Genomic DNA, 27,866 nt, shown 5'->3' with positions numbered 1-27,866 from the left:
ACACTAGGAAGCCCCTTCGCGGGTAGAGACGGTGTTGGGGTGGGGTGGCGGGGGGAAGCTCCGGAGCCACGGAGGAGAGCTCAGCAGCAGGGGTGCGAGGGCAAAGCGGGGAGAGATTCCCGCACAGAGGATCGGTGCCGACCAGCACTCACCAGCCCAAGAGGCTTGTCTGTTCACCGGCTGGGGCGGGTGGGGCTGGGAGCTGAGGCTCGGGCTTCCGAGGTCGGATCCCAGGGAGAGGACTGGGGTTGGCGGCGTGCACACAGCCTGAAGGGGGCTAGTGCCACAGCTAGCCGGGAGGGAGTGCGGGAAAAGGTCTGGAGCTGCGGAAGAGGCAAGAGATTTTTTCTTGCCTCTTTGTTTCCCGTTGCACGAGGAGAGGGGATTCAGAGCACCGCCTAAACGAGCTCCAGAGACGGGTGCGAGCCGCGGCTGTCAGCGCGGACCCCAGATACAGGCATGAGATGCTAAGGCTACTGCTGCAGGCACCAAGAAGCCTGTGTGCTAGCACAGGTCACTGTCCACAACTCCCCTCCCGGGAGCCTGTGCAGCCCGTCACTGCCAGGGTCCAGTGATCCAGGGACAACTTTCCTGGGAGAACACACGCCGCGCCTCAGGCCGTTGCAAAGTCACGCCGGCCTCTGGGGCTGCAGGCTCGCCCCGCATTCCATACCCTTCCCTCCGCCCGGCCTGAGTGAGCCAGAGCCCCCTAATCAGCTCCTCCTTTAACCCCGTCCTGTTTGAGCGGAGAACAGACACCCACAGGTGACCTACACACACAGGCGGGGCCAAATCCAAAGCTGAACCTCAGGAGCTGTGTGGACAAAGAAGTGAAAGCGAAATCCCTCCCAGCAGCTTCAGGAGCAGTGGATTAAAGCTCCACAATCAACTTGATGTACCCTGCATCTGTGGAATACCTGAATAGACAATGAATCATCCCAAATTGAGGAGGTGGACTTTGCGAGCAATGATAAATATATATATTTTTTTCCTTTTTCTCTTTTTGTGAGTGTGTTTGTATATGCTTCTGGGTGTGATTTTTGTCTGTATAGCATTGTTTTCACCATTTGTCCTACGGTTCTGTCTGTCCTTTTCTTTTTTTTTTTGGTATAGTTTTTAGTGCTTCTTATCATTGGTGGATTTGTTTTTGGTTTGGTTGCTCTCTTCTTTCTTTCTCTTTCTTACTTTTTAATTTTTGTAAATTTTTAAAAATTATTTTTTATTTTAATAACTTTATTTTATTTTATTTATTTTTCTTTCTATCTTTCTTTTTTTCTCCTTTTTATTCTGAGCCATGTGGATGACAGGGTCTTGGTGCTCCGGCCAGCTGTCAGGCCTGTGCCTCTGAGGTGGGAGAACCGAGTTCAGGACATTGGCTCACCAGAGACCTCCCAGCTCCATGTAATATCAAACGGTGAAAATCTCCCAGAGATCTCCATCTCAACGCCAAGACCCAGCTCCACTCAACGACCAGCAAGCTACAGTGCTGGACACCCTATGCCAAACAACTAGCAAGACAGGAACACAACCCCACCGACTAGAAGAAAGGCAGCCTAAAATCATAATAAGGTCACAGACACCCCAAAACACACCACTGGACGCAGACCTGCCCACCAGAAAGATAAGATCTAGCCTCATCCAACAAAACATAGAAACTAGTCCCCTCCACCAGGAAGTCTACACAACCCACTGAACCAACCTTAGCCACTGGGGGCAGACACCAAAAACAACAGAAACTACGAACCTGCACCCTGTGAATATGAGACCCCAAACACAGCAAGTCTATACCTGAATAGACAATGAATCATCCCAAATTGAGGAGGTGGACTTTGCGAGCAATGATAAATATATATATTTTTTTCCTTTTTCTCTTTTTGTGAGTGTGTTTGTATATGCTTCTGGGTGTGATTTTTGTCTGTATAGCATTGTTTTCACCATTTGTCCTACGGTTCTGTCTGTCCTTTTCTTTTTTTTTTTGGTATAGTTTTTAGTGCTTCTTATCATTGGTGGATTTGTTTTTGGTTTGGTTGCTCTCTTCTTTCTTTCTCTTTCTTACTTTTTAATTTTTGTCAACAAATAAGATACAAGGGAATCCCCATAAGTTTAACAGCTAATCTTTCAGCAGAAACTCTGCAAGCCAGAAGGGAGTGGCAGGACATATTTAAAGTGATGAAGCAGAAAAACCTACAACCAATATTACTCTACCCAGCAAGGATCTCATTCAGATTCACAGGAGAAATTAAAACCTTTAAACACAAGCAAAAGCTAAGACTCCACTGGCCAGACTCACCAAGAAAAAAAGGAAGAAGACTCAAATCAATAGAATTAGAAATAAAACAGGAAAAGTAACAACTGATACTGCAGAAATACAAAGGACCATGAGAGATTACTACAAGCAACTATATGCCAATCAAATGGACAACCTGGAAGAAATGAACAAATTCTTGGAAAAGCACAATCTTCTGAGACTGAACCAGAAAGAAATAGAAAACATAAACAGACCAATCACAAGCACTGAAATTGAGACTGTGATTAAAAATCTTCCAAAAAACAAAAGCCCAGAACCAGATGGCTTCACAGGCGAATTCTATCAAACATTTAGAGAAGAGCTAACACCTATCCTTCTCAAACTCTTCCAAAATATAGCAGAGGGAGGAACACTCCCAAACTCATTCTACAAGGCCACCGTCACCCTGATACCAACACTAGACAAAGATGTCAGAAAGCAAAATAACTACAGGCCAATATCACTGATGAACATAGATGCAAAAATCCTCAACAAAATCCTAGCAAACAGAATCCAACAGCACATTAAAAAGATCATACACCATGATCAAGTGGGGTTTACCCAAGGGATGCAAGGATTCTTCAGTATACGCAAATCAATCAGTGTGATACACCATATTAACAAACTGAGGAATAAAACCCATATGATCATCTCAATAGATGCAGAGAAAGCTTTTGACAAAATTCAACACCCATTGATGATAAAAATCCTCCAGAAAGTAGGCATAGGGGGAACTTACTTCAACATAATAAAGGCCATATGTGACAAACCCACAGCCAACATCACCCTCAATGGTGAAAAACTGAAACAATTTCCACTAAGATCAGGAACAAGACAAGAATGTCCACTCTCACCACTATTATTCAACATAGTTTTGGGAGTTTTAGCCACAGCAATCAGAAATGGAAAAGAAAGAAAAGGAATCCAAATCAGAAAAGAAGAAGTAAAACTGTCACTGTTTGCAGATGACATGACACTATACATAGAGAATCCTAAAGATGATACCAGAAAACTACTAGAGGTAATCAATGAATTTGGTAAAGTAGCAGGATACAAAATTAATGCACAGAAATCTCTTGCATTCTTATACACTAATGATGAAAAATCTGAAAGAGAATTTAAGGAAACATTCTCATTTACCATTGCAACAAAAAGAATAAAATACCTAGGAATAAACCTACCTAAGGAGACAAAAGACCTGTATGCAGAAAACTATAAGACACTGATGAGAGAAATTAAAGATGATACAAACAGATGAAGAGATATACCATGTTCTTGGATTGGAAGAATCAACATTGTGAAAATGACTCTACTACCCAAAGCAATCTACAGATTCAATGCAATCCCTATCAAACTACCACTGGCATTTTTCACAGAACTAGAACAAAATATTTCACAATTCATATGGAAACACAGAAGACCCTGAAGAGCCAAAGCAATCTTGCAAAAGAAAAACGGAGCTGGAAAAATCAGGCTCCCTGACTTCAGACTATACTACAAAGCTACAGTAATCAAGACAGTATGGTACTGGCACAAAAACAGAAATATAGATCAATGGAACAGGATAGAAAGCCCAGAGATAAACCCACACACATATGGTCACCTTATTTTTGATAAAGGAGGCAAGAATATACATTGGAGAAAAGACAGCCTCTCCAATAATTGGTGCTGGGAAAACTGGACAGCTACATGTAAAAGAATGAAATTAGAGCATTCCCTAATACCATACATAAATATAAACTCAAAATGGATTAAAGACCTAAATGTAAGGCCAGACACTATAAAACTCTTAGAGGAAAACATAGGCAGAACACTCTACCACATAAATCAGAGGAAGATCCTTTTAGCCCCACCTCCTAGAGCAATGGAAATAAAAACAAAAACAAACAAATGGGACCTAATGAAACTCAAAAGCTTTTGCACAGCAAAGGAAACCATAAAGAAGATGAAAAGACAACCCTCAGAATGGGAGAAAATATTTGCAAATGAAGCAACTGACGAAGGATTAATTTCCAATATTTACAAGCAGCGCATGCAGCTCAATATCAAAAAAAAACAAACAACCCAATCCAAAAATGGGCAGAAGACCTAAATAGACATTTCTCCAAAGAAGATATACAGATTGCCAACAAACACATGAAAGAATGCTCAACATCATTAATCATTAGAGAAAAGCAAATCAAAACTACAATGAGATATCACCTCACACCAGTCAGAATGGCCATCATCAAAAAATCTAGAAACAATAAATGCTGGATTGGGTGTGGAGAAATGGGAACTCTCTTGCACTGTTGGTGGGAATGTAAATTGATACAGCCACTATGGAGAACAGTATGGAGGTTCCTTAAAAAACAAAAATAGAAGTACCATACAACCCATTAATCCCACTACTGGGCATATACCCTGAGAAAACTATAATTCAAAAAGAGTCATGTATCACAACGTTCGTTGCAGCTCTATTTACAATAGCCACGACATGGGAGCAACCTAATTGTCCATTGACAGATGAATGGATAATGAAGATGTGGCACATATATACAATGGAATATTACTCAGCTATAAAAAGAAATGAAATTGAGTTATTTGTAGTGAGGTGGATGGACCTAGAGTCTGTCACACAGAGTGATGTCAGAGAAAAACAAATACCGTATGCTAACACATATATATGGAAGCTAAAAAAAGTCACGTAAAACCTAGGGGCCGGACGGGAATAAAGACGCAGACCTACTAGAGAATGGACTTGACACAGCGTGGGGGAAGGGTAAGCTGGGGCAAAGTGTTAGAGTGGCATGGACATGTATACACTACCAAGTGTAAAACCGATAGCTAGTGGGAAGCAGCCGCATAGCACAGGGAGATCAGCTTGGTGCTTTGTGACCACCTAGAGAGGTGTGATAGGGAGGGTGGGAGGGAGACGCAAGAGGGAGGAGTTATGGGGATATATGTATATGTATACCTGAATCACTTTCTTATAAAGCAGAAACTAACACACCACTATAAAGCAAGTATACTCTAATAAAGATGTTAAAAAAAAACAACAAAAAAGAACTCTTACCAAAGTGGATATAGAGGGAACATATCTCAACATAATAAAAGTCATTTGTGACAAATCCACAGCCAATATAATACTCAACAGTGAAAAGCTGTAAGCCTTCCCACTAAAACCTAGAACAAGACAAGAATACCCACTCTCACCACTTCAGTTCAATATTGTATTGGAAGTCCTAGCCACAACAATCAGACGAGAAACAGAAATAAAAGATATCCAAATTCAAAGGAAAGAGGTAAAATTGCTATTCTATGCAGATGACACGATACTATACATAGAAAACCCTAAAGACTCCACACAAAAAGTGCTAGAACTGATAAACGATCTCAGCAATGTAGCAGGATACCAATTTAACATACAGAAATCGGTTGCATTTCTTTACACTAATGATGAAATATCAGAAAGGGACAGTAAAAAAAGCAATCCCTCTTATTTTTTAAAATTAATTTTTATTGGAGTATAGTTGACTTACAATGTTGTGTTAGTTTCTGCTGTATATCAAAGTGAATCAGTTATACATATATATATATCCACTATTTTTTAGATTTTTTAGCCCAGAAATAAACCCACACACCTATGGTCAATTAATGTCTTACAAAGTGGGCAAGAATATACAACGGAGGAAAGACAGTCTATTCAGCAATGGTGTTGGAAAAGCTGGACAGCCGCGTGTAAATCAATGAAGTCAGAACACTCCTTTGCAGCATACACAAAAATAAACTCAAAGTGGCTTAAAGACTTAAATATAAGACACAACACCATAAAACTCCTAGGAGAGAACACATGCAAAACATTCTCTGACATAAACCATAGCAATGTTTTCTTAGGTCAGTCTCCCAAGGCGATAGAAATAAAAGCAAAAATAAATGAATGGGGCCTAATCAAACTTACAAGCTTTTGCACAGCAAAGGAAACCATAAGCAAAACAATAAGACAAACTACGGACTGGGAGAAAAATATTTGCAAACGATATGACCGACAAGGGGTTAATTTCCAAAATATACAAACAGGTCATAGACTAAAAGCAAACAACCCAGTCAAAAAAACGTGCAGAAGACCTAGACATTTCTCCAAAGAAGACATGCAGATGGCCAAAAGGGGATTATCAGATACAAACTACTGTATACAAAATAGATAAACAACAAGACAACAAGGTCCTACTGTATAGCACAGGGGAAAAAAAAAAATATATATATAGCAATCACTTTGCTGTACACCAGAAACTAACACAACATTGTAAATCAACTACACTTCAATAAAAAAAAATCAGTCCATTATTGTGATACCTTTACTAGTTAAGAGTCCTCCTTTGCATTTATGTTAGACTTGCTTTCAGCCCACATTTCAATTCTTCTTCCCCAAATGGCATAGGTATGGTGTTCATGTCCTATGAGTCCAATTTCAATTACTTTTACATCAGACCATTTTGAAGTAGAAATATTCGTCTATATTTAGCCTTGCTGTTCATTTTTCTATTAGTCACTTTTTTTTTGGCCGGGATTTTAGTTCCCCCACCAGGGATTGAACCTGGGCCACAGCAGTGAAAGCACTGAATCTTAACCATTGGACAGCCAGGGAATTCCCCTATTAGTTACTTCTTATGTTTCATAGTTGTAGAGCACAAAAAATGATTGTGGGATGAATGGGCGTTTGAGGTGGTGATGGTCATGCAGATAACTTGTTATTAGTAATTCCAAGTGACTCTAAGAAAGTGGTGGGTCATAGTCTTTCTTCTCCTTTTATATTTTGTAAAAAATTTATTGTTTTTACACTATTGTGGAACAAATATAATAGCAGTTTTATGCTTTGCAATTTACATTGCTAATTTCATGAACTTTTTGAAATTCTATAATATTTCTCACAGCTATGAATGTTGTCTCCCTCTGTGACACTGAGTCAAAATGCTATGACATTAGAGGCAGAGACTCATGTTCCAGCTCTGCCCCCACCCCCCACTTCTTCTCTCTGCCATTGAAAAGTCTGTCAATTGGCAAATCCCATCCTCCTGCTCCCATTTCCCCTCCCAACACCATCCACGGATCCTGGTGCTATCTTCTGGAGACACAGAGATTTAAATTAAGCTTAACCTAAAAAAAACTCTTCACATATATGAAATATATCCCCAATTCAAAATATATCCTAAATCCTATCACTTCTCTTTTCCTCCACTGCCACCACTCTGGTCCAAACAACATCAGCTCTTGCCTGATTATTTCAGTAACCTGATTTGTCTCCATGCTTCCACCCCACCCCCAACAGCCTATTTTGCAACATAACTCCCAGAATGATGCCTCAAAAACACGTGAGATACAGTCACTCCTCTATCTAAAATCCTCCACATGGCTCCCCAACTCACGCAGAAACTGGACAAGGTCTTTGCAGTCACCTAAAAGGCCCTACCTAATCTGACATGTAGTAAGCACTCAATTTTAGTTGAGTGAATGAATAAATTTAGAGAACACTTAATTCTCCTTATTTTCAAATGAATGCCCTAGTTCCTAAAAAGTTCCTCAATGGCTCAAATGGCTTCCAGACTTCCATTCTGGTCAGCCTCTTATACGAACTTTAGGTTTTTAGTGTCCTTCTTAAAATGTGGCACCAAGGGGCTTCCCTGGTGGCGCAGTGGTTGAGAGGCCCGCATATCGAAAAAAAAAAATGTGGCATCAAGATTAACATGGTGATACAATTTTAGCATAACCAGCGAATTTTACTCCATACATCCTTTTATCACTGTCACATAGGGTTACAGTAGCTTTTCTGGCAGCCGTGTCATAACATTGAAGTCATTCTGTTTTTAATGAACGAAAATTCCCATGTCTTCACCCAGAAATCGATGTTAATTCAAATCTACTCATCTTTGCATTTGTGCAGTTGCTATCTTGAAACAATGTAAGGACTGACCAAAAATTACTTCTTTCATAGAATTTGATTCTTTTTGTTCAAAGACATTTGCATCGATGCTTCTAATTGCTCAGTTTTGCTACTATGGCAACACTGTTAGTTGTTACTATTTTTTCAGCCATTACATTTTCCATCATCAGCCTGTCCCCCTTGTCTTCCAACTGGTATGCACCTCGAAAGTGTTGTTGTTTTGTTTTGTACTTTTGCTGAGATTATTTTGCTAGATATTTAAATATTTCTCCTGATATGATTAATTATAGAAAGAAAAATTAAATAGAATTCAGAAGACCTAGGTACTATCACATGTACTAGCTTTGTGATCTTGGAGAAGTGAATGAAACTCTATGCCTCAATTTCATTGCCTATATAAACTGAGAATTATAATAACTTGCTTCTGCCATTCAATAGGGTTGTTCAGTGAGATCATGGCAGTGACAAAGGAGTATTGATATAAAATAAGAAAAATGGCCAGAGACCCTTAACCAAGTTACAATCAGACAAGTGTCTTCTCTTTTTTATTTAATATAAATTTATTTATTTATTTATATTTTATTTTTGGCTGCATTGGGTCTTCATTGCTGCTCATGGGCTTTCTCTAGTTGCGGTGAGTGGGGGCTACTCTTCGTTGAGGTGTGTGGGCTTCTCATTGCGGTGGCTTCTCTTACTGCAGAGCACGGGCTCTAGGCACATGGGTTTCAGTCACTGTGGCACACGGGCTCAGTAGTTGTGGCTCGCGGGCTGTAGAGCACAGGCTCATTAGTTGTGGCGCACGGGCTTAGTTAATCCGCGGCATGTGGGATCTTCCCGGACTAGGGCTCGAACCTGTGTCCCCTGCACTGGCAGGTGGATTCTTAACCACTGCACCACCAGGGAACTCCTAAGATTCTTCTCTTACCCTGTTACTTTTTTCCCCCTTAAAATATAGCTCCATAGTATAGAGAGCTGGTCTGAGGATGCCTGCATTCTAGCCTTCATTTTCTCACTAACTAGTTGAGGCACCTTGGACAAATAATATAACCTGCTAGAATTTATTTTTTTTAATTAATTAATTAATTAATTAATTTATTTATTTTTTGCGGTACGCGGGCCTCTCACTGTTGTGGCCTCTCCCATTACGGAGCACAGGCTCTGGACGCACAGGCTCAGCGGCCATGGCTCACGGGCCCAGCCGCTCCAAGGCATGTAGGGATCTTCCTGGATGGGGGCACGAACCTGCATCCCCTGCATCGGCAGGCGGACTCTCAACCACCGCGCCACCAGGGAAGCCCTAGGCTTTATTTTTTTAACCTAAAAACAATAGGATTTGCCTACATACTTTCTAAGATCCGTCTCAGCTTTTGAATTTTTGAAAAGCTGTCATGCTGGCCCACACTCAAGAATAACACAAATCTTACTTGCACATTTGTCTTCATTAAGGTACATGTCTGGTGGCTTTTATAATGACTAAGATACTCATGCTGCATTTCAAATAGGAGCAGAGGTGCAGGGCCTATAAGAGCTAAAGCCTTTTAAGAGTCCTAAAACACCAAATTAAAACCAAGAAGTTTAGGTAAGTAATTAAAGAACCACTTGGGCTCAACTAGAAAGAATTTTCCACTTACTGAATATAAGTTTTGTAGCTCAGACCCCACCCAAAAACCATGGGTACTAAAGACTTTGATAACAATAATGCATCTTGTTTAAATATAGTTAATCTTTTCATAAGAAGTTTAAATGATTCAGACATTAGCCATCAATTACTTCTTTCCTTTAGAAAAAATGCACCACTTGGACTTTTACACAAAAATGTCAAAATGCTAAGAAGGGAACATAAGTTAATATGAACGAAGAAGAGAAAGATGAGTTGGGACCTTACCTCAGATTCTTTTACAAAGCTAATTTTTATTAAAAACATGATTAAACATTTAAAACGATTAAAGCAAAATTCATATTATATTATTCATAATCCCACTACTGTATGAAACTTTATAAACATTTATTAGTTTTTAATTTAGTTTTACTTAATTTAGTTTAATTAGTTATAAATTTACTCAGATTTATATTTGAGTCCCTTAACTTTGGGGCAATAATCAACTTTAGGACTTCATGGGAAGAGTCCATTATCCACAGGGAGGGTAGATGAGGAGAATCTTCGGAAACTTGGCTTAGCACCTTCCAAGACATCACTTTCTTAGTTTTTCTCTATCTCACACACCACCAGCTTGTTTTTAGTCTCCTCTGCAGGTTTCGTGTTATCTTCTCATCCCCTAAATGTTGCAGTACTTCAGGGCTCAGTTCCCTTACATTTTCTCTTTTCTCTCTAGTTATTTTCCATGGCTTTAAATTCCATCCATATGCTGCTGATATTCATATTTATAACTTTAGCCCAGACTCATAATACATCTGTTTATCAGACTCTTTTACTTGGAAATCCCAAACATAACACATCCAAATGAATCTCTTGACTCCCCCCGAAAAATATTGTATCTCCAGGCTGCCACATCTCAGTAAATAACAACTCCTTTCTTCTGGATACTCAGCCCCCAAAACTTGGAGTCATTCTTGACTCCTTTCTCTCATATCTAACATCCAATCTGTAAATCCTGCTTAGTTCTACCTTTAAAATACATTCAGAATTCCAATGCTTCTTACTTCCACCCCCTACTACTATGTTCCAACCCATAATCTTGTCCACCTGGATTTTTTCAATAGCCTCCTAACTTATCTCTTTTCTTTCCTTTTCCTCTCCTAAAGTCTATTCTCAACACAACAGGTCTTACAAGTAAATTAGATCACGTTGCTCTGTTCCTCAAAACCCTACTTTGGTTTCTCATCTCACCCAGAGTGAAATCCAAAGTACTTACCATCGCCTAAAAGGCCTTACAAGATCTCCATTCTTTCTTCACCGCTGTTCTGACCTCGTCTTCCATGGCTCATGCCCCACCCCACCCCTCTTCACCAGCCATGTTGGTCTCCTTTCTGTGAAAGCAGGATCCCACCTTGCACATTCTCACTCTGGGTTTTTGTCCTTACCATTCCCTTCAGATGCCTACACAAATGGCCCTTTATCAGAAAGGTCTTCCTAACCACCCACATGAGATAGCATCATCCACCTGTCACCTTAACGCCCTATCCCATTTACCTTGTTTTGTTTTTCTTCTTAGCACCTATCATTAGCTGACCCGTTACATGTTATTTGTTAATGTCTATCTTCTTGAGCTAAAATGTAAGGTCTATGATGTTATTTTGTTCACTGCAGTATCTCCATCACCTAGAACAATGTTTGGCCCACGATAAGCACTCAATAAATATTTGTTGAACAAGTGAATGAACAAACCCAGTAGTCTTAATTAGAGACTTGACAAAATACACATGAGCAACTGAAAAGTCGGCATGACATTCATGGATTTGATATAGGGAAAATGCCTGAATTGGAGTTACATACATCTGAATTGCACAAATAAAGTACTGATCAAAAATGTAAGTTGCAGGGCTTCCCTGGTGGCGCAGTGGTAAAGAATCCACCTGCCAATTCAGGGGACATGGGTTCAAGCCCTGGTCTGGGAAGATCCCACGTGCTGCGGAGCAACTAAGTCAGTGCACCACAAATACTGAGCCCACGTGCCACAACTACTGAAGCCCATGCACCGAGAGCCCATGCTCCGCAACAAGAGAAGCCACCACAATGAGAAGGCTGCCTACCGCAATGAAGAGCAGTCCCCGCTCACCGCAACTAGAGAAAGCCCGTGCGCAGCAACGAAGGCCCAATGCAGCCAAAAAAAAAAAAAAGAAGAAGAAATGTTCCTCATGTATGGGTGGCCAGAAATGATCTTATTTAGAGGCAAGCAGGGGTCAGGAACAAGTTTCAGTCATGAGTGATGGGAGACAAAGCTTTCCATCCCATCAACAAAAACTAAAAGTGGTCCTCTCCCCGTTATCCCTTCTCTCCATGCTTAAGCTTCTGGGAAGGATGGATAAGAAACATCAAAGGATACATAACCCAAAGTTTGAAAGTATTATAAAACACAAACCTGATGATTCTCTATGCCTATCTCCTATGAAGTTCCTGTATAACAAATAAAACAACACTAAAGGATTGCATTGAAAAGAATAGATAATCATAAACTGAGGCGTTCAGATCTCTTTACACCATTGCTTATATGATGTGGGACAGAAAACTTCGGTGTTAAGATGCCTTTTGCTGCTTAAGGAAACCAAATCTCTAGAGCAGTCTGGGTCATAAGCCTCTTTACAGGTGTATTCCTTAAACTTCATGCTGAATTTGTAGACTCACATTTCTCTCCTATTTCTAGATAACCCTATACGAGTCTTATCCCTAATGTATTTCTTCTTTGTGTGTCACCTGCAAGTCTTTCTAATACTATTTTGTGACATGTGGTATCACTTAATAAGCCAGGAGCTTGGAGAGATGCAAATTTCAATCAGACACAGATCCTTATCTCAAAGAACATGAGAAATAAGGCAAGTATATAAATAAGTCTAATAAAAATGTACAATAAGAAGTATTATACGAAAGTACTTTCAGAAAGTTTTGAATTTGTAAGAGACCTTAATGGTCAAGTATTCTTACTTCTTCATTTTACAGATGAAGAAACTAAAAGAGAAAAGGTTAAGTGACTCATTCTGTGAAGTACAATCAACTCATATGAGGTATTGTGGTGGGCTGGAAAGAACAGTGAACTTAGGGTGAGACAATCTAGGAATGATTTTGGACCTCATCTAGTAAGCTCTCATAAAGAACAAATGATCAAACTTTCTTAAGCCTTAGTTTTCTCCTCTACAGAACAAGGATTATAATTGCTTGCCTATTAGGGTTGGTGGAAAGATCAAATGAGATCATGAAAAGGTGCTATTGATTATGAGGCAATTTAAAAAATGTAAAATATTACTACAATTAACTGCAGAACTGGAAATAAAACTCAAATCTCGCAACTTTTAGACCCTTGTCCCTCACATATTAATGTGAAATACTCTCTACGACTCCCAGTACATGATTTAGCAATTCACCTTCTTGCACAGAGTAGATTATAATTATCAATCATATGTATGTTGTTTACTGGAGTTGTATGACCGTTCCTTACCTGTTTGAGTTATATACAGAAAAATAAAACAGATGCTCTTGCTATGAAACTTTCTTGGCTAATTCTTATAACAACATAGGATAAGAATTTTATCTAACATTTCTCAATACCATGTGTATTTTCAGCCTGTTTATTCTGGCTTCTTCCTTAGAATCACTGTTAGTGTTGAATAAAAGTTAAGCAATTAAAAAGAAAAATAAACATCAGGAACTTTGTAGATCGAACTAGTGAAGACATCCTTGAGGCACTTTAAGAGAAGTTAAGTGACACCATCATTATGATATTGTGTTACTTCTTTGATCTGCTAAAAAGTTAAGTGAAATAATCAGTTTATATTTCTGAGTTTTCTTTCTAGTTGTTGCATGTAGAAATAAAACTAAGAAATAGGTCAATTGTAAAAGCTTTTGTCCTCTTCCTCACCTCATTACAGACTACTCCTTCTTTAGGATGGGTGAGAAAAGAGGGAACTAAGTTTATTTTTACACATATTACTGTATGAATTAAGAAAGGTATTCAAGAAGTGGGGTGCTATAGTGGAGAGAACATGAAATTTGGACTCTGAGGTCATAGGTTTCAGTTTTCCATCTGGTTCTTGAGACTTGAATCAAGTAACTTTTCTAACCTCAGTTTCCTTATTTGTAAAAGATGAAAACTAATAAAACCTACCCTTTGGATTGTCAAAGGAATTATATGGTATTCCCCAAATAATTAAAAGACAGCTAAAAAGATGCATATCATCTTTGGAAGAGAAAATAAAATTGAAATCACTTTTTAAAATGAGGCACATGAATATAAAGTCAGAAAATTTAGATGGCATTAGAAATGGGATTAATGTTTTAAATATATGCTATGGAGCCCTAAACACTTGCTATAGTTGGGACACAAAATTGAGTATGAAATTCCTAGCTGTCATCTCAAACAGGGAAACATGGCAAGTCAGCAAACCAACAGCATCCATCCATAAGGTTAAAAACAAATTAGTAGTTTTGTGATTCCTCAAAAAGTGAAATATACAATTACCATATGAACTGAAATTCCTAGGTACACACCCAAAATGATTGAAAACAGGTATTCAAACAGATACTTGTACATCAGTGTACATCTTGTACATCATAGCACCAAAATTCCCATCAATGGATGAATTATCTACAAAATGTAGTATATCCTTACTAGGAAATACTATGCAGCCATAAAAAAGAAATGAAGTACTGACACATGCTACATCCTGATGAATTTCAAAATGCTAAGTGAAAGGAGTCAGACACAAAAGGTCACATTATTGTATGAGTCCATTTATATGAAATATCCAGAATAGTTAAATCCATAGAGACAGGAAGCAGATTAGGTTGCCAGGGGCTGAAGAGGGGGAGAAATAGGGAACGCCTGCATAATAGGTATGGGGTCTCCTTTGGGAATGTTGAAAATGTTTTGGAACTAGATAGAAGTGATGGTTGCACAACTTTGTAAATGTACAAAATGCCACAAATCGTGCACTTTTAAATGGTTAATTTTATGCTATGTGAATTTTACCTCAATAAAAAATAATGTTAAATAGATTAAACAAAGCAAAACCAATCCAAGACCCAAACAAATGAGTTGTCTGGAAAAGTACAACTATTTCTAATACTGAGGCCTGAAAGGACATTCTCTAAGGAAATTAACACTTAACAATATCTCTGAACATAATGCTGAGTGTCATATCATTCTTAGAAGGTCCTTCAATAAAGGCTGATGTCCTGACTATGAAGGGAAATATGGCAATAGGTATTTTAATTGGGAACCAGGGGGAGTATGGTGTTAGCAATGTGGCCCAAGCTTCACTGGTCTCTGACCAGCAGGCTTAAGGCAGAGATAATATTAAAAACATATAGAGGAAGAGATAGACTGCCTATCCTTCTATAATCCTTCAGAAATGTTTCCCTTAGTCAAAATTTTGAAAGCTGTAGAGCAGGAGTGAGTTTGAGATTGCATTCCCTGTAGACCATGGGTGCAGGTTGCTAATTTAGAGGCTTGTGCTTTAAAAGTTAGCCAGTCTGGAAGCAGGAGTAAGATCCATTGGTAAACGAGGAGAACTTTGGAAGCAGGTAGTGACAGTGCTGGGTCAGTGAAGGTTCTCCTGAGAAAGTATAAGATCTGCTCAAACACTCAAAGGGTAATTATAACCCCACATAGTTCCATGCAATAAATCATGCCCTCAGTATCTTTAAGGAGAAAAGGTTTCTTGTAGACTCCATGAGACCATGTATATAAAATCTCTTTGTAAAGTATAAAGTTTATACCAATTGTAGTTTTCATTGTTGTGACTATCTGGCTATAATACCTAGCATGTAAACAATGTATTTGAACAGAATTTTCACATACATTCATTCATTATTCTTAACAGATACTTATTGAATATTAATTGTGTGCCCAAGAAGGATAGACAATATTATCATCATTTTAGAAAAGAATAAATTGAGGTTCTGAGAACCTAAGATTTTTCCTAAGTCCCATAACTTGGAGACTCCAGACCTTTGGTTCCTAGTTCATTCCAAATCTTTCTGCCCCCAAGGGCTAAAACGACTATGGTTGCCAAACCCCTTTGTCTTCACTAATTACTAAATGGGATTATTTGATGCCTTGGGCAAAGGTTTACCATTTCTACTTCTGTCTGTGCAGTGGTATTTTCCTTAACTGCTGTTACATGGAGTTCTCTCTCAGAAGCCATGCTACCAAACACACACACAATGCTTGGCTGTACATTACTGGCTAACATTTGAATGTACATTGTGTGTTAGGTGTGGTGCTAAGAATTATGCGGACATATTCTCATTTAATCCTTAAAATAGCTTTCTGGGGCTTCCCTGGTGGTGCAGTGGTTGAGAGTCCGCCTGCCGATGCAGGGGACATGGATTCGTGCCCCGGTCTGGGAAGATCCCACATGCCGCAGAGCAGCTAGGACTGTGAGCCATGGCCGCTGAGTCTTTGCGTCCGGAGGCTGTCTCCGCAACAGGAGAGGCCACAGCAGTGAGAGGCCCGCGTACCGCAAAAAAAAAAGAAGAAAAAAAAAAAACCTTCTGAGGAAGGTTCATCATCTCTCTTTTGTTTATACAGAAACTAAGGCTCAGAAAGATTAAATAACTTGCCCTAAGTCAGAGGCAGAAATATAAATGGTCTTCAAATCCTTATAGGATATCAAAAGATTCCTGAAAATCAGAGGCTGACTTCTATGATTCCTACCTGGAGAGCCAGTAGGCTGTGGAACAAATGTTGAAAGTAAGCAACAGGGCTGGGTCCCCATGCAGTTTTGCTTAACTTCAGACTCACAGCTTAACTCCTCTGCTATCCTGAGACACAGGTCTAATACGTTTATAATCATTTGATTCCCGACCCAGACAATTATGGTAATAAATTTGGGGTCATTATCATCGTAGTGGCTAAAATTTTCTATGTCAAGCACTTTTTAAAGTACTTAACAGTCCTAGAATTCAGGAATATTTGTAGATTTTAAAGTCCTCTGATAAAGGACAAGGAAGTGCCCGTCCACGTAAGAGTATTTTTGAGGAGACAGCAAGCTTTTGCTAAGAAAAGTCAAAAGTTCAGGTTACTGAGTATTATTCTGCTGTTGGATTCAGGATGTTGAAAAGCTAGTATCTATGCTTTTGACTAACATATTTTTCCATTCAGATGTGTATAATGTAATAGGGAAAAATAATTTATTTGACAAAAATTATCATAGCGTGCCAGATATTGTGCTAGGTGCTGCCATGTAGCTGCTAGGGTTTAAGTATTCAAGAAGTGTCAGCTCTGCCCGTGTTGGAGGAAAAGGGAAGCGATCTTTACCAAACTGGGAAAATTCCATCTGAGATTCATTTCCTAGTCTATAAACGAGGGGGCTGGATATCCAGGTCTTAATCGTTTCTGTTTTTGTGACTGTGTGTGAAGGTTTCTCCTCTTCATCTATCACTACTCCCATGTCAAAATATTCATCTCACACTATCCTAGCTTTGCAATTCATTAATTAGTTCAACAAATGTTTACTGAACGTGCCTGACGTGTCAGGCACTAAAGGGGTGAAGCAAGGTTCCTCTGCTCATAAAGCTTACAGTTCAAAGGGATAAGAAAATAAATAAATTAAAAATTAGGAAAACAAATGCATGAAAATATTAACAATAAGTAACTATAGGTTGAAAAGGTCTTAAGAAGGAAATAAGCAGGATGGCACGTTCTCTTTTTTTTCAGTCGTATAATGTGATTGGCTCTTTCAATTCCAAAAGCGACGACCTATCAAGGTTACAGATTTTAAAAGGGGAAAAACGATAATACCTTACAACTAACTAGGGAACGAATAGCCATTACTCTTGAAGTAAACTGTATCGGGGCTGGTTTACTCTATCTTTTCCTTGGAATGTTAGAGGAGAGGCTTCTCAAATGAGCAGCGAGAGTAACTCACTTTATTTTTTTTTGGTAAGTCAGTCGGAAAGACAAAGCGAAAAGAGGGAACCAGGAGTCAGGGAAATTACCAATCGTCTGGCCATCAAGATTTCTTTAAGTCTCTAAGCTCCCCTTGGCAGCGGTAATCAAGATGAAAGAAAACCACTGCCATAAACTTCAGTTTTCCCTTCAATATTACTGCCCGGTGGCAGGAACCTGGGAAGAAGAGGTCAAGGTGTGGTTTGGCAAGAGGCAGTTCCCGGGAGAGGCGCTGGGAAGGGCAGGGCGGAGAACAGCCGGAGAAGGTGACAGAAAGGAAGGGGAAGAAGGCGCTGGCACCCCGAGGTGAAAGCGCAGAAGTCTCTGCCGCGCGCGACTCAGGTGGCCCTTTCCCGCTCAGGTGAGCTCCTCCCGCGCCTCCCATTGGCCAAGGCGCCAGTGGCGCTGGGAGGGCGACGCAGTCCGGTCTAGTTCAGGGTCTAGGGCGGCGCGTCACTTCCGGTAGCGCGGAGCTTGTAAAACACCCTAGAGAGAAAATGGCGGCAGCAACGGCTTCGGCGCCTCAACAGCTCTCGGATGAGGAGCTTTTCTCTCAGCTCCGCCGTTACGGCCTGTCTCCTGGCCCAGTGACGGAGAGCACCCGCCCGGTCTACCTCAAGAAGCTGAAGAAGCTTCGAGAGGAAGAGCAGCAGCAGCACCGGTCCGGGGGCCGCAGCACCAAGACGCGGAACAGTAATAACAATAACACGGCAACCGCCACGGTCGCCGCCGCGGGAGCAGCGGTGGCGGCCGTGGGGATGGGGGTCCGGCAGGTCTCAGGCGACCTCTCCTACTTACGGACTCCTGGAGGCTTGGGCCGGATCTCGGCTTCTGGCCCGGAGAGCCCCTTGGGAGGGCCCGGGGGCGCCTCGGCCGCCCCCACGGCTGGCAGCAAAGTACTGCTGGGCTTCAGCTCGGACGAGTCGGACGTGGAGGCCAGTCCCCGGGACCAGGCCGGCGGCGGCGGCGGGGGCGGCGGCGGCTGCGGCGGCGGGAGGAAAGACCGGGCTCCGCTCCAGTATCGCGGGCTCAAACCGACGTCGGCGCCCCTGGCCTCCAGCGAGGTGACTAACAGCAACTCGGCCGAGCGGAGGAAGCCCCACTCGTGGTGGGGGGCCAGGAGGCCGGCGGCTGCCGAGCTGCAGAGCCCGTCGGGGAGAGATGGGGCGGCGGATGACGGGGAGCAGGAGGGAGAGGACGGCGAGGATAGGGACCCGGAGGCCGAGGAGCCGCTGTGGTCCGGCCGGACCGTGAATGGCAGCCGGCTTCTCCCCTACAGCTGCCGGGAGAACTATTCGGACTCGGAAGAAGAGGAGGACGACGACGTGGCCTCCAGCAGACAGGTATTGAAGGACGACTCCCTTTCCCGGCATCGGCCCAGGCGGAGCCATAGTAAGCCTCTCTCTCCCCTGCCTGCGAAATCGGCCGGCGGCCGACTGGAGACCTCAGTTCAGGGAGGGGGAGGAATCGCGATGAATGACAGGGCGGCGGCCGCTGGGAGTCTAGACAGGAGCCGAAACGTCGAAGAGTCGTCGTCGTCGGCGGCGGCGGCGGCGGAGCAGGGAGGAGGGTTTGATCCCCCGGACTCCAGCCCCATTCCTAGATACCGCGTTAACGCTAAGAAACTGGCCCCTCTCCTGCAGCCACCGCTCGCGGACGTGGACTCAACCTTGGATTCGTCCACAGGCTCCTTTCTTAAAACCAATAATCATATCGGCGGTGTGGCCTTCGGCGTGGACTCCCCCAGGATTTTTTCCAACAGCCTCCCTCCCAGTGCGGCGGTGGCCGCCTCTGGTTCACTCAGGATCAATCACTCCAATCATACGGGCTCCAATCATACCTACCTGAAGAACACATATAACAAACCGAAGCTTTCCGAACCTGAGGAGGAACTTCTCCAGCAATTTAAACGGGAGGAGGTGTCCCCAACTGGGGGTTTCAGTGCCCACTACTTGTCGATGTTTCTCTTAACTGCTGCCTGCCTATTTTTCCTCATATTGGGACTGACTTACCTAGGAATGAGAGGGACAGGAGTCTCCGAGGATGGAGGACTCAGCAGTAAGTATTAAACCCCGTGGGGAAGGCAACAAAGGGAATGTTGTTAGTGGTCGGCTCTCACCGCACTGGGCGTTTTACCCGAGGTGACTTCTGTCTGCAAGAACATGGTTTAATAGTGAAACACAACAGATGGAGTGCATTCGTATCATCTTTCTTTAAGAAAGAACATGATTACCACGATAAGAATGATAATCCCATGGCTGGTTTTAAGATTTTTCTGTATGAAGTATTGGGAAATTCAGAACATCTTATAAAAGAACAAAATATTACAAGCAAGTCTGTTAGTAAAATGCATTTATTTATACGTGTGACTTAAATTTTCTTTTGGCCTTAAATAGCCATATGTGGAGTTGCCAATCCAATTACTCAACAGTTTGGAGGTATTTTGATTGTTCAGGGGCATCATAAATGCAGTGGGTTTTTTGTTTGTTTTTGTTTTCCCAAATGGAGTTGTGGTTCTAAAAGGCAATGTAAGAGCTCTTGAAATTCTGGTTAAATGTTTTGTAGTATTAAGTATATGTGTAGGTAGTTCTGTAATTTCTTTAAAGTGAATGAATACAGATAGAAAGTAAGAAGGCATACCTCTACATTGATTTCCCAGCCCGAAGCACCTCCCCTTCCACCAGTGAAAAAAAATAGAGGTAGGGAACTGCAGGGGTTTGCGGTCAGGTTAATCTGGATTGGTCTCCAGGCCCTGCCTTTTACTTGCTAAATGTCTGCAGGCAGGTGTGTTCACTCATTCACTAAGCCAGCATCATCTGTGCTGTCCTTCAACACAGGAAGAAGATGAATACTGATGGCTTTGTGTTCTATGAAGGAAATAAGGATGGAGTAATTGGTGTATTCTACTTTAGAGATAGAGAGAGTAGGAACTATTTGAAGTGAGCCCTGAAGCAGGAGAAGGCGACGGCCTTGTAGGAGACTGGAGAGCATTCTGGGCAGAGATTACAAGAGAAGGAGGAAAGGCCTTGAGTTGAGCAAGAGCCTTCCTGTAGGTTATAGTACCTTGAGCGAGGGGGAGTGAGCCAGGGTTTAAGCTTCCCTTGCAAAATCTGTAAAACGATGCTAATCTTGATTAGAATAATGCCTGGGAAGATTAAAAGAGAGAAAGTAAATTCAGTGCGTGATGGACTGCTGAATACATAATTTCTCAATGTTAGGTCCTTCTCCCCTCCCCCTGCCCCCTGAAAATTCCTGCCCTTTTCACCCAACATGAATTCGCTGTATCATGATTTGTATTTATAAAATTGGCTTACTCTTATTTTATTTCAAAATAGTGAATGATGCAGTTAGCAGACTTAAAGAGTGGAGTGAAAATAGTGTAAGCTTTGGTTTGGTATGGCCAGTTCTAAGATAGTCAAATAATAGATTATAATATTCCTTAACTAGAGGATTTAGAAGAGGGCTGAAATCCAGCACGCACTGTAAATTGGCACCCTGGGAGCAAGAGTGATATAGTGTATCCTGCCCCAGATATTGGAGAGAGACAAGAAGTAAGGTCACACTAGAAGTTATACTAGTAAAGTTCACATAAATGACATTACCCATGAGCAGTGCCTTCCTGCATGTTTGTTTCTCCAACAGAACTTGGTGTGTTCTGGCCCTTTTCTAAGAACTAAAGGCTTTGCACATATTATCACTCAATCTGCTCAACAACTCACAGAGGTAGATGGTGTCATCGTCACTCTAGAGATGAGGACAGTGAGACTCGAAGTTAAGAAATGTACCCACAGTTGAGCAGCTAGTGAGTGATAGGACTGAGATTTGGTTTCAGATTTTTTTCAACTATTAAGCCCATACTACTTTGGGTATTGTTTATAGAGAGCTTTCTAATAGGAAGCTTTTTTTTTTTTTTTTTGCGGTACGCGGGCCTCTCACTGTTGTGGCCTCTCCCGTTGCGGAGCACAGGCTCCGGACGCGCAGGCCCAGCGGCCATGGCTCACGTGCCCAGCCGCTTCACGGCATGTGGGATCCTCCCGGACCGGGGCACGAACCCGTGTCCCCTGCATCGGCAGGCGGACTCTCAACCACTGCGCCACCAGGGAAGCCCTAGAGAGCTTTCTAAATAAGAGGATACTTTTATTAGAATTAAGGAAATAATTGAATACTTGGTAGGATTTCATACAGAATTACTGGTGTGCACAATTCTCAACTAAAGTGACTTGTCACATCTTTCTTGTCACTATTAAGATGAATGGCTAATATTTTCTTATGTAGCAAACTTTCAAATGGAATAGACAGGGATAGGATTGCTAGGGCTTAGGTACCTGCCCTCCCCACCTCCACCATTGTGGAAGGAAGGAAATTGTAAAGTGGTTTGCCCTTTAATAAATGGTAAATATGAGGTAGCTTGGGTGATGGAAAGAACAGTGGCTAAGAGGTAGAGGATCTGGGTCCTAGGACTTGTCAAAATGACCGTAGTCAAGTTAACTTCTGAGCCTCATTCTTATATATTAAATGGGACTAATAATTTCTGCTGTCTATGGGGTTGTTGTGAGGATCAAATGAGATAGTTTGTAAACAAGTTCAAAGTGATATTCAGAAGTTTCGATAAAATTTGTTGTATTCCTGGTGAACTACAGTATATATGTAAAGAGAAATAGTTAAGTCATTTCCCTAAATACTTAGTAGTGTATTACTTACCTATTCAAAATTTAATTTTTATTAAATTCTATTAAATACACATTGTAGACATTGATACAGACATTTGAGTCAAAGTGTGCTCAATCCTTAAATGTAATATATACTTGACCTATTGTGTATCCTGGTAGAAAGAAGTGCCTGTTAGTTCAGTTAGTTTGCGCACCTAACGGTGAATGACTTCACTCCCTATATTTGTGTATTCTGAATCCTTTGTCATATTATAATGGTTAGCCAGTGCTTAACTGTAGGGTTCATTGGTCAAATAGTGTGCTTAAGGAAATAGTTTTACTTTGAGTAATAATTTCACCAGAAGATTGTAGGTTATATGTGAGAATAAGCTTTAGTAAGCTTTCATTAGTTATCATTTAAATTATGTATAGCATATAATAGATTAGCCTTTTAAATAGTTCCTAATCATTTATTCTTTAAAAACTTCTCATCAGTACCCTAATTTTATTAATTAAGTTACCTTTTATTAAATTACTATGAGTGTCTGCTTTCTCATCTGTAAAACTAGGGAGTTGGCTTAGATGATGTCTACGTTCTTTCCAGCTCTATGGTTTAAGATTCTGACTTTGAACTGCCCTACCAAAACAGCTCAAGGATCAGCCTGCAGTCAGATTCGATCAAGACAACCCATCAAAAGAAAATAGAGAGGCAGAATAGATTAACTTTCTTAGGCTCATCTGATCATTATTAAAAGTTGTTTTTCAGTTACAAAAGACATGATTTTTGTAGAAAATCTGAATAGAGATCTATGAAGCAAAAAATGAATCAGTATTGTTTACCTCTCCTCCTAGTCTCACACTCACCCCTGGCATAAATAAGTTCAAATAACAAATTAGAACTCTCTTTATGCTTTTCATGTAAATACATGCATTCATATATATGTACGTGTGTGTGCACATACACATTTTCATTCAACAGTAGAGTGCCTGCTATGTGCCAAGCACTATTTTAAGCAGCAGGAATATGTGGAGAACAAGGCAGATGAAATCTCTCTTCTCATGAAGCTTACATTCTAGGGGGGAAGATAAGCAACTAAACAAATAAGAATTTCAGATAGTTGCTAACACAAGGTAATGATAGTAACTTGAAAGGCATAAAACAGTCTGAATTTTATTTTAAGTAACATCCTACTATACATATTCTTCAATTTCTTTTTTCACTTAGTATTGTATAATGGGTAACTTTTCTTATAGTAAGTTTAAGTACAAAGGCATAATTTAAAAATCTCACATTTCACTGGTCCCTTTCTAGCCCTATAAAAATGCTAAAATCTCTGCCATCTTGAAAATGTTCTTTAACCCTCTGTTCTCTAGCTCTTAGTCTCATCTCAGTCAAGATTACTCTTTCCTCCCCTGCCATTCACTCAACCCCTGTCTAGTTTAGCTTTTTTTTTTTTAACCATCCATTCCTCTGTAACCTCTCTGTCACCAGTTACTCAATTGCCAACCGAGAGCAGCTTTAAAGTTCTTCTCTTCACCTCTTTGATACATTCAATACATTGACAATTCCCTTCTTCGTGAAACTCTCTCCTTTCCAAACTTCTGTATCACCACTCTCTTCTACTTTTCATTTATTTGTCTGCCTGTGTTTTAAATATTGGTGGTATCTGGAACTCTTATCCTTTCGTACAGTTTTCCTAGGCAGTTTCATCCACTCTACTGGCTAATACCTCCCAATTTTATATTTTCATCTTAAATTTTTCTCTCTTGGGTTCTAGACTTAACCATTTATTAGACAATTTCTTCTGGATATACCAGAAGTACTAACACCATCTATACTCAACAGCTTTACTTCCTTTTACCTTGTTTCTCCTGTTTTGTTCCCTGTTTTAGTTAATGGCATTTCCATCCACCCAGAGCTCAAGCTAAAAACCTTGAATTTGCCTTGATTCCTTCCTTTCCTCCATCTTCCTACCAAACCTCAAACCACAGTTTATCTTGTTACCAAATCCTGTAGTTTTACTTGCTACCTATCTTTTGACTCAATCTATTTCTCTCCATTCCCCACTGCTCTAGGCTAGTCTTTTGCCTGAACTGATGTAGCAGTCTTCTAACAGTTGTCCGTGCTTCTCGGCTGTAGCTCTTCCCGTCTGTTTTTCAGTGTCAGAGCAATATTTCTAAAATAAGAATGCAGTAATTCTTTCATGCTTAAAATTACTCAGTGGCTTTCCCTTACTCATTGGATAGAATGTAAACTCCTTGGCTAAACTGTTCATGATCTAAGTATGCCTGCTCTTTCTAGCTTCATTTCTTAGCAGTCCCTGTTATCACACTTTACTTTCTGGAAAACTGGAACTTTCTGGAACACTTTCTGGTGTTCACTGAATATGTCACTGAGATTTTTGTGCCTTTGTGCATGTGCAGGTTGTTTCTTCCTCTCTATTAACTGTTATTCATTCTTAAAAATCTCACCTCTGGGGCTTCCCTGGTGGCGCAGTGGTTGAGAATCTGCCTGCTAATGCAGGGGACACAGGTTCGAGCCCTGGTCTGGGAGGATCCTACATGCCGTGGAGCAACTAGGCTCGTGAGCCACAACTACTGAGCCTGCGCGCCTGGAGCCTGTGCTCCGCAACAAGAGAGGCCGTGATAGTGAGAGGCCCGCGCACCGCGATGAAGAGTGGCCCCCGCTTGCCACAACTAGAGAAAGTCCTCGCATAGAAGCGAAGACCCAACACAGCAAAAATTAATTACCCCCAACATCTTAAAAAAAAAAAAAAGTCTCACCTCTGGATGTCTTTTCTGTCTCCCTATCCTCTTTACTCTAAAGTTTGGCCCATGATTCTCTACTCAAAGAAGATCTTATGCATCCTTCATAGCATTTATTTCATGTTTATAATTGTGTATGTCCACTGTGCCAGATAGATTACAGCTCCTTGAGGTAATGTTTCTACAGGAGGAATTGAGTACACTGAAAAAGAGCACAGGCTCTTTGATTTCTCTCTCTTGACCACAGGGTCATGAGCCTGGATGACTGAGAGAACGGTAATACCATTGACAGGAATTAGAGATGTTGAAAAGGGATCTTTTTGCGGGGAAGGCGGCATAGAGAAAATGAGTTTATTTGGGGCTTATTTTTTGAGTTACTCAAGTAGCAATATGCTGTAGGCTATGGTAATTATATAATTGGATTAAAGATGAGAGACTGATGCTTAATGTGAAAGTAAAGTACTGTTTACTAAAGGAATAGATACCTTTTTAATATTTGTTTCTTCTTTTCGTGTGGGTGTTTTGTTCTTAAAGACAAGACTGAGTGCTGCAAAAGATACCATAGTTTTTTAAAAATTACAGTTTTACTTTTTCAAGTAGTTAGACTAGCCAAAAGGTCAAAACTTTGAATCTGTAATGAAATGGGCATAAGGATTTTGAAAAGTAGTTGTTGCCCTCATTCTTGAAGAATGAAAGCTGAGTGAGAAGTTGACTACTTTGTAAGAACAAAAAAATTCTTAGACCTCTAAGAATATTCCTAGGAATACCAGGGGATTGCATGTCCCAGTCTGATGATTCGAGAAATTAAAATCTACTATGTAAAACTGTCTTTCATCTGAAACATCTCTAGCATAATTTAAAATAAAAATCATCAGAGTGAAAACTTGTAAGTTCCCTATGAGTGTATTCATGGAGCCTAGTTTGAAACATTGGCATAGATATCAGGGCTTGAATCATTAAAGAGGCAACCTGGGTTTGAATTTGGGCCCTTCCTCTTGTTAGCTTTTTTATTAAAGGCAAGTTGCTGAACCCCTGTAAACCTCAATATTCTCATCTGTAAAATAGAGTTAAGTGAGAATTAAATGAAATAATGCATGTAAAGAACTCGATTCAGCACATGACACATAGGAATAATAATAACAGCAGCTAACCCTTATGTAGCACTTTGTGCCAGGCACTGAGCCTAAACAATTATAATTGTCAAGTAATCTTCATGAGGCAGGTATTTATCCCATTTTATAGGTAAAGAAACTGAGGCACAGAGAAGTTACATAACTTGCCTAGGGTCGTGAGTGCAGAGGCAGTATTTGGACTCAGATAGTGGCACTTAACCACCCTGCTAGATGGCCTTTTAATATGTGCAAGTACATAAGGGCTCTGTATATGTTCTCCACTATTATTATTATCTAGGAAATTATGAAAGGTATGGATGGGTGAAGCTGCTTAAAGCATGAAATCCTAGAAGTGCCAAGGATAATCTTTGAAACCTAACAACATTAGTACAAGAAGGTACAAATTTGTACTCACTTGACAATTAGGAATCATGTGGAACTGTTTATCCTTCTATAAGGTTTTAGATTAATTAATTCATTGATATATGAGGAGGGCAGTCTGCTATAATATAATACAAATTATATAATATGTAAAACTATAAGGCATATGATACTATTTCTAATTTTTAAAAGATTTGCATAGTCTCAAAACTGGTGGGGATAGTGGTCCTCTGATTTGCATTACCACTTTTTAAAAAAATTTTTTTTTAATTATTTTATTTTTATTTTTTTTGGCCACGTGGTGTTCCTTGACCAGGGATCGAACCCACACCCCCTGCGTTGGAAGCACAGAGTCTTAACCACTGGACCACCAGGGGAGTCCCCTGCATTACCACTTTAAAACTTAGGTTTTCCATTGTTTATTTTCAAGATGTAAAAATCTTTTAGTACATTTGTTCTCCCTTTTTTTGCACCTTTTAAAAAAGCTTTGAATGTATTTTTCCCTATGCGTATATTTGTTTCAATGGGAATGAAGCATTCTGTAATTTCAGGGATGTTTTAAAAAATTAGCTATTTTTATGATTCCTCAGTAGAGTTATGAAGTTTTAAAATAGCTTCTCCTCGCTCACTAATCATTTCAGCAGTGCAAGAGTGTCCCCTTTTCTCCACACCCTCTCCAGCATTTATTGTTTCTAGATTTTTTGATGATGGCCATTCTGACTGGTGTGAGATGATATCTCATTGTAGTTTTGATTTGCATTTCTCTAATGATTATGAAAAATATTTTATATAAATAAAAGGAACCTCAGAGCAAAGAGGTTATAACGTCAGTGCAAAGAGATATTTAGATTATAAGAGTATAAAAATGAAGTATATCTTGGACTTCCCTGGTGGTGCAGTGGTTAAGAATCCTCCTGCCAATTCAGGGGACATGGGTTTGAGCCCTGGTCTGGGAAGATCCCACATGCTGCGGAGCAACTAAGCCCATGCGCCACAACTACTGAGCCTGTGCTCTAGAGCCCACGAGCCACAACTACTGAGCCCACGTGCCGCAACTACTGAAGCCCGTGAGCCTAGAGCCCATGCGCCGCAACAAGAGAAGCCACCACAGTGAGAAGTGTGCACACTGCGACAAAGAGTAGCCCCTGCTCGCCGCAACCAGAGAAAGTCCGTGCGCAGCAATGAAGA

The 27,866-nt window shown here is 40.7% G+C and overlaps 1 protein-coding gene across 5 annotated transcripts in view; it reads left to right on the top strand.

Moving 5' to 3' along the window:
- Positions 1 to 18,237: 18,237 nt before the first annotated feature.
- Positions 18,238 to 27,866, top strand: part of LEMD3 (LEM domain containing 3) — an 84,559-nt gene continuing 74,930 nt past the window's right edge. For 4 of the 5 annotated variants that reach the window (XM_024736652.1, XM_024736650.1, XM_024736648.1 and 1 more), the window contains exon 1: positions 18,255 to 19,828. In XM_024736652.1, the coding sequence (XP_024592420.1) occupies positions 18,268 to 19,828 (1,561 nt within the window). In that variant the 5' untranslated portion in view covers positions 18,255 to 18,267. Of the gene's footprint in view, positions 19,829 to 27,866 lie in introns of all 5 variants that reach the window. The other variant, XM_024736651.1, reaches the window with a different exon arrangement.

This window comes from Neophocaena asiaeorientalis, unplaced genomic scaffold (genome assembly GCF_003031525.2).
Source record: "Neophocaena asiaeorientalis asiaeorientalis breed wild unplaced genomic scaffold, Neophocaena_asiaeorientalis_V1.1 scaffold134, whole genome shotgun sequence".
Taxonomy (NCBI): Eukaryota; Metazoa; Chordata; class Mammalia; order Artiodactyla; family Phocoenidae; genus Neophocaena; species Neophocaena asiaeorientalis.
Note: the sequence above shows the minus strand (reverse complement) of the source record. Positions and strands in the feature narration are given on the sequence as shown.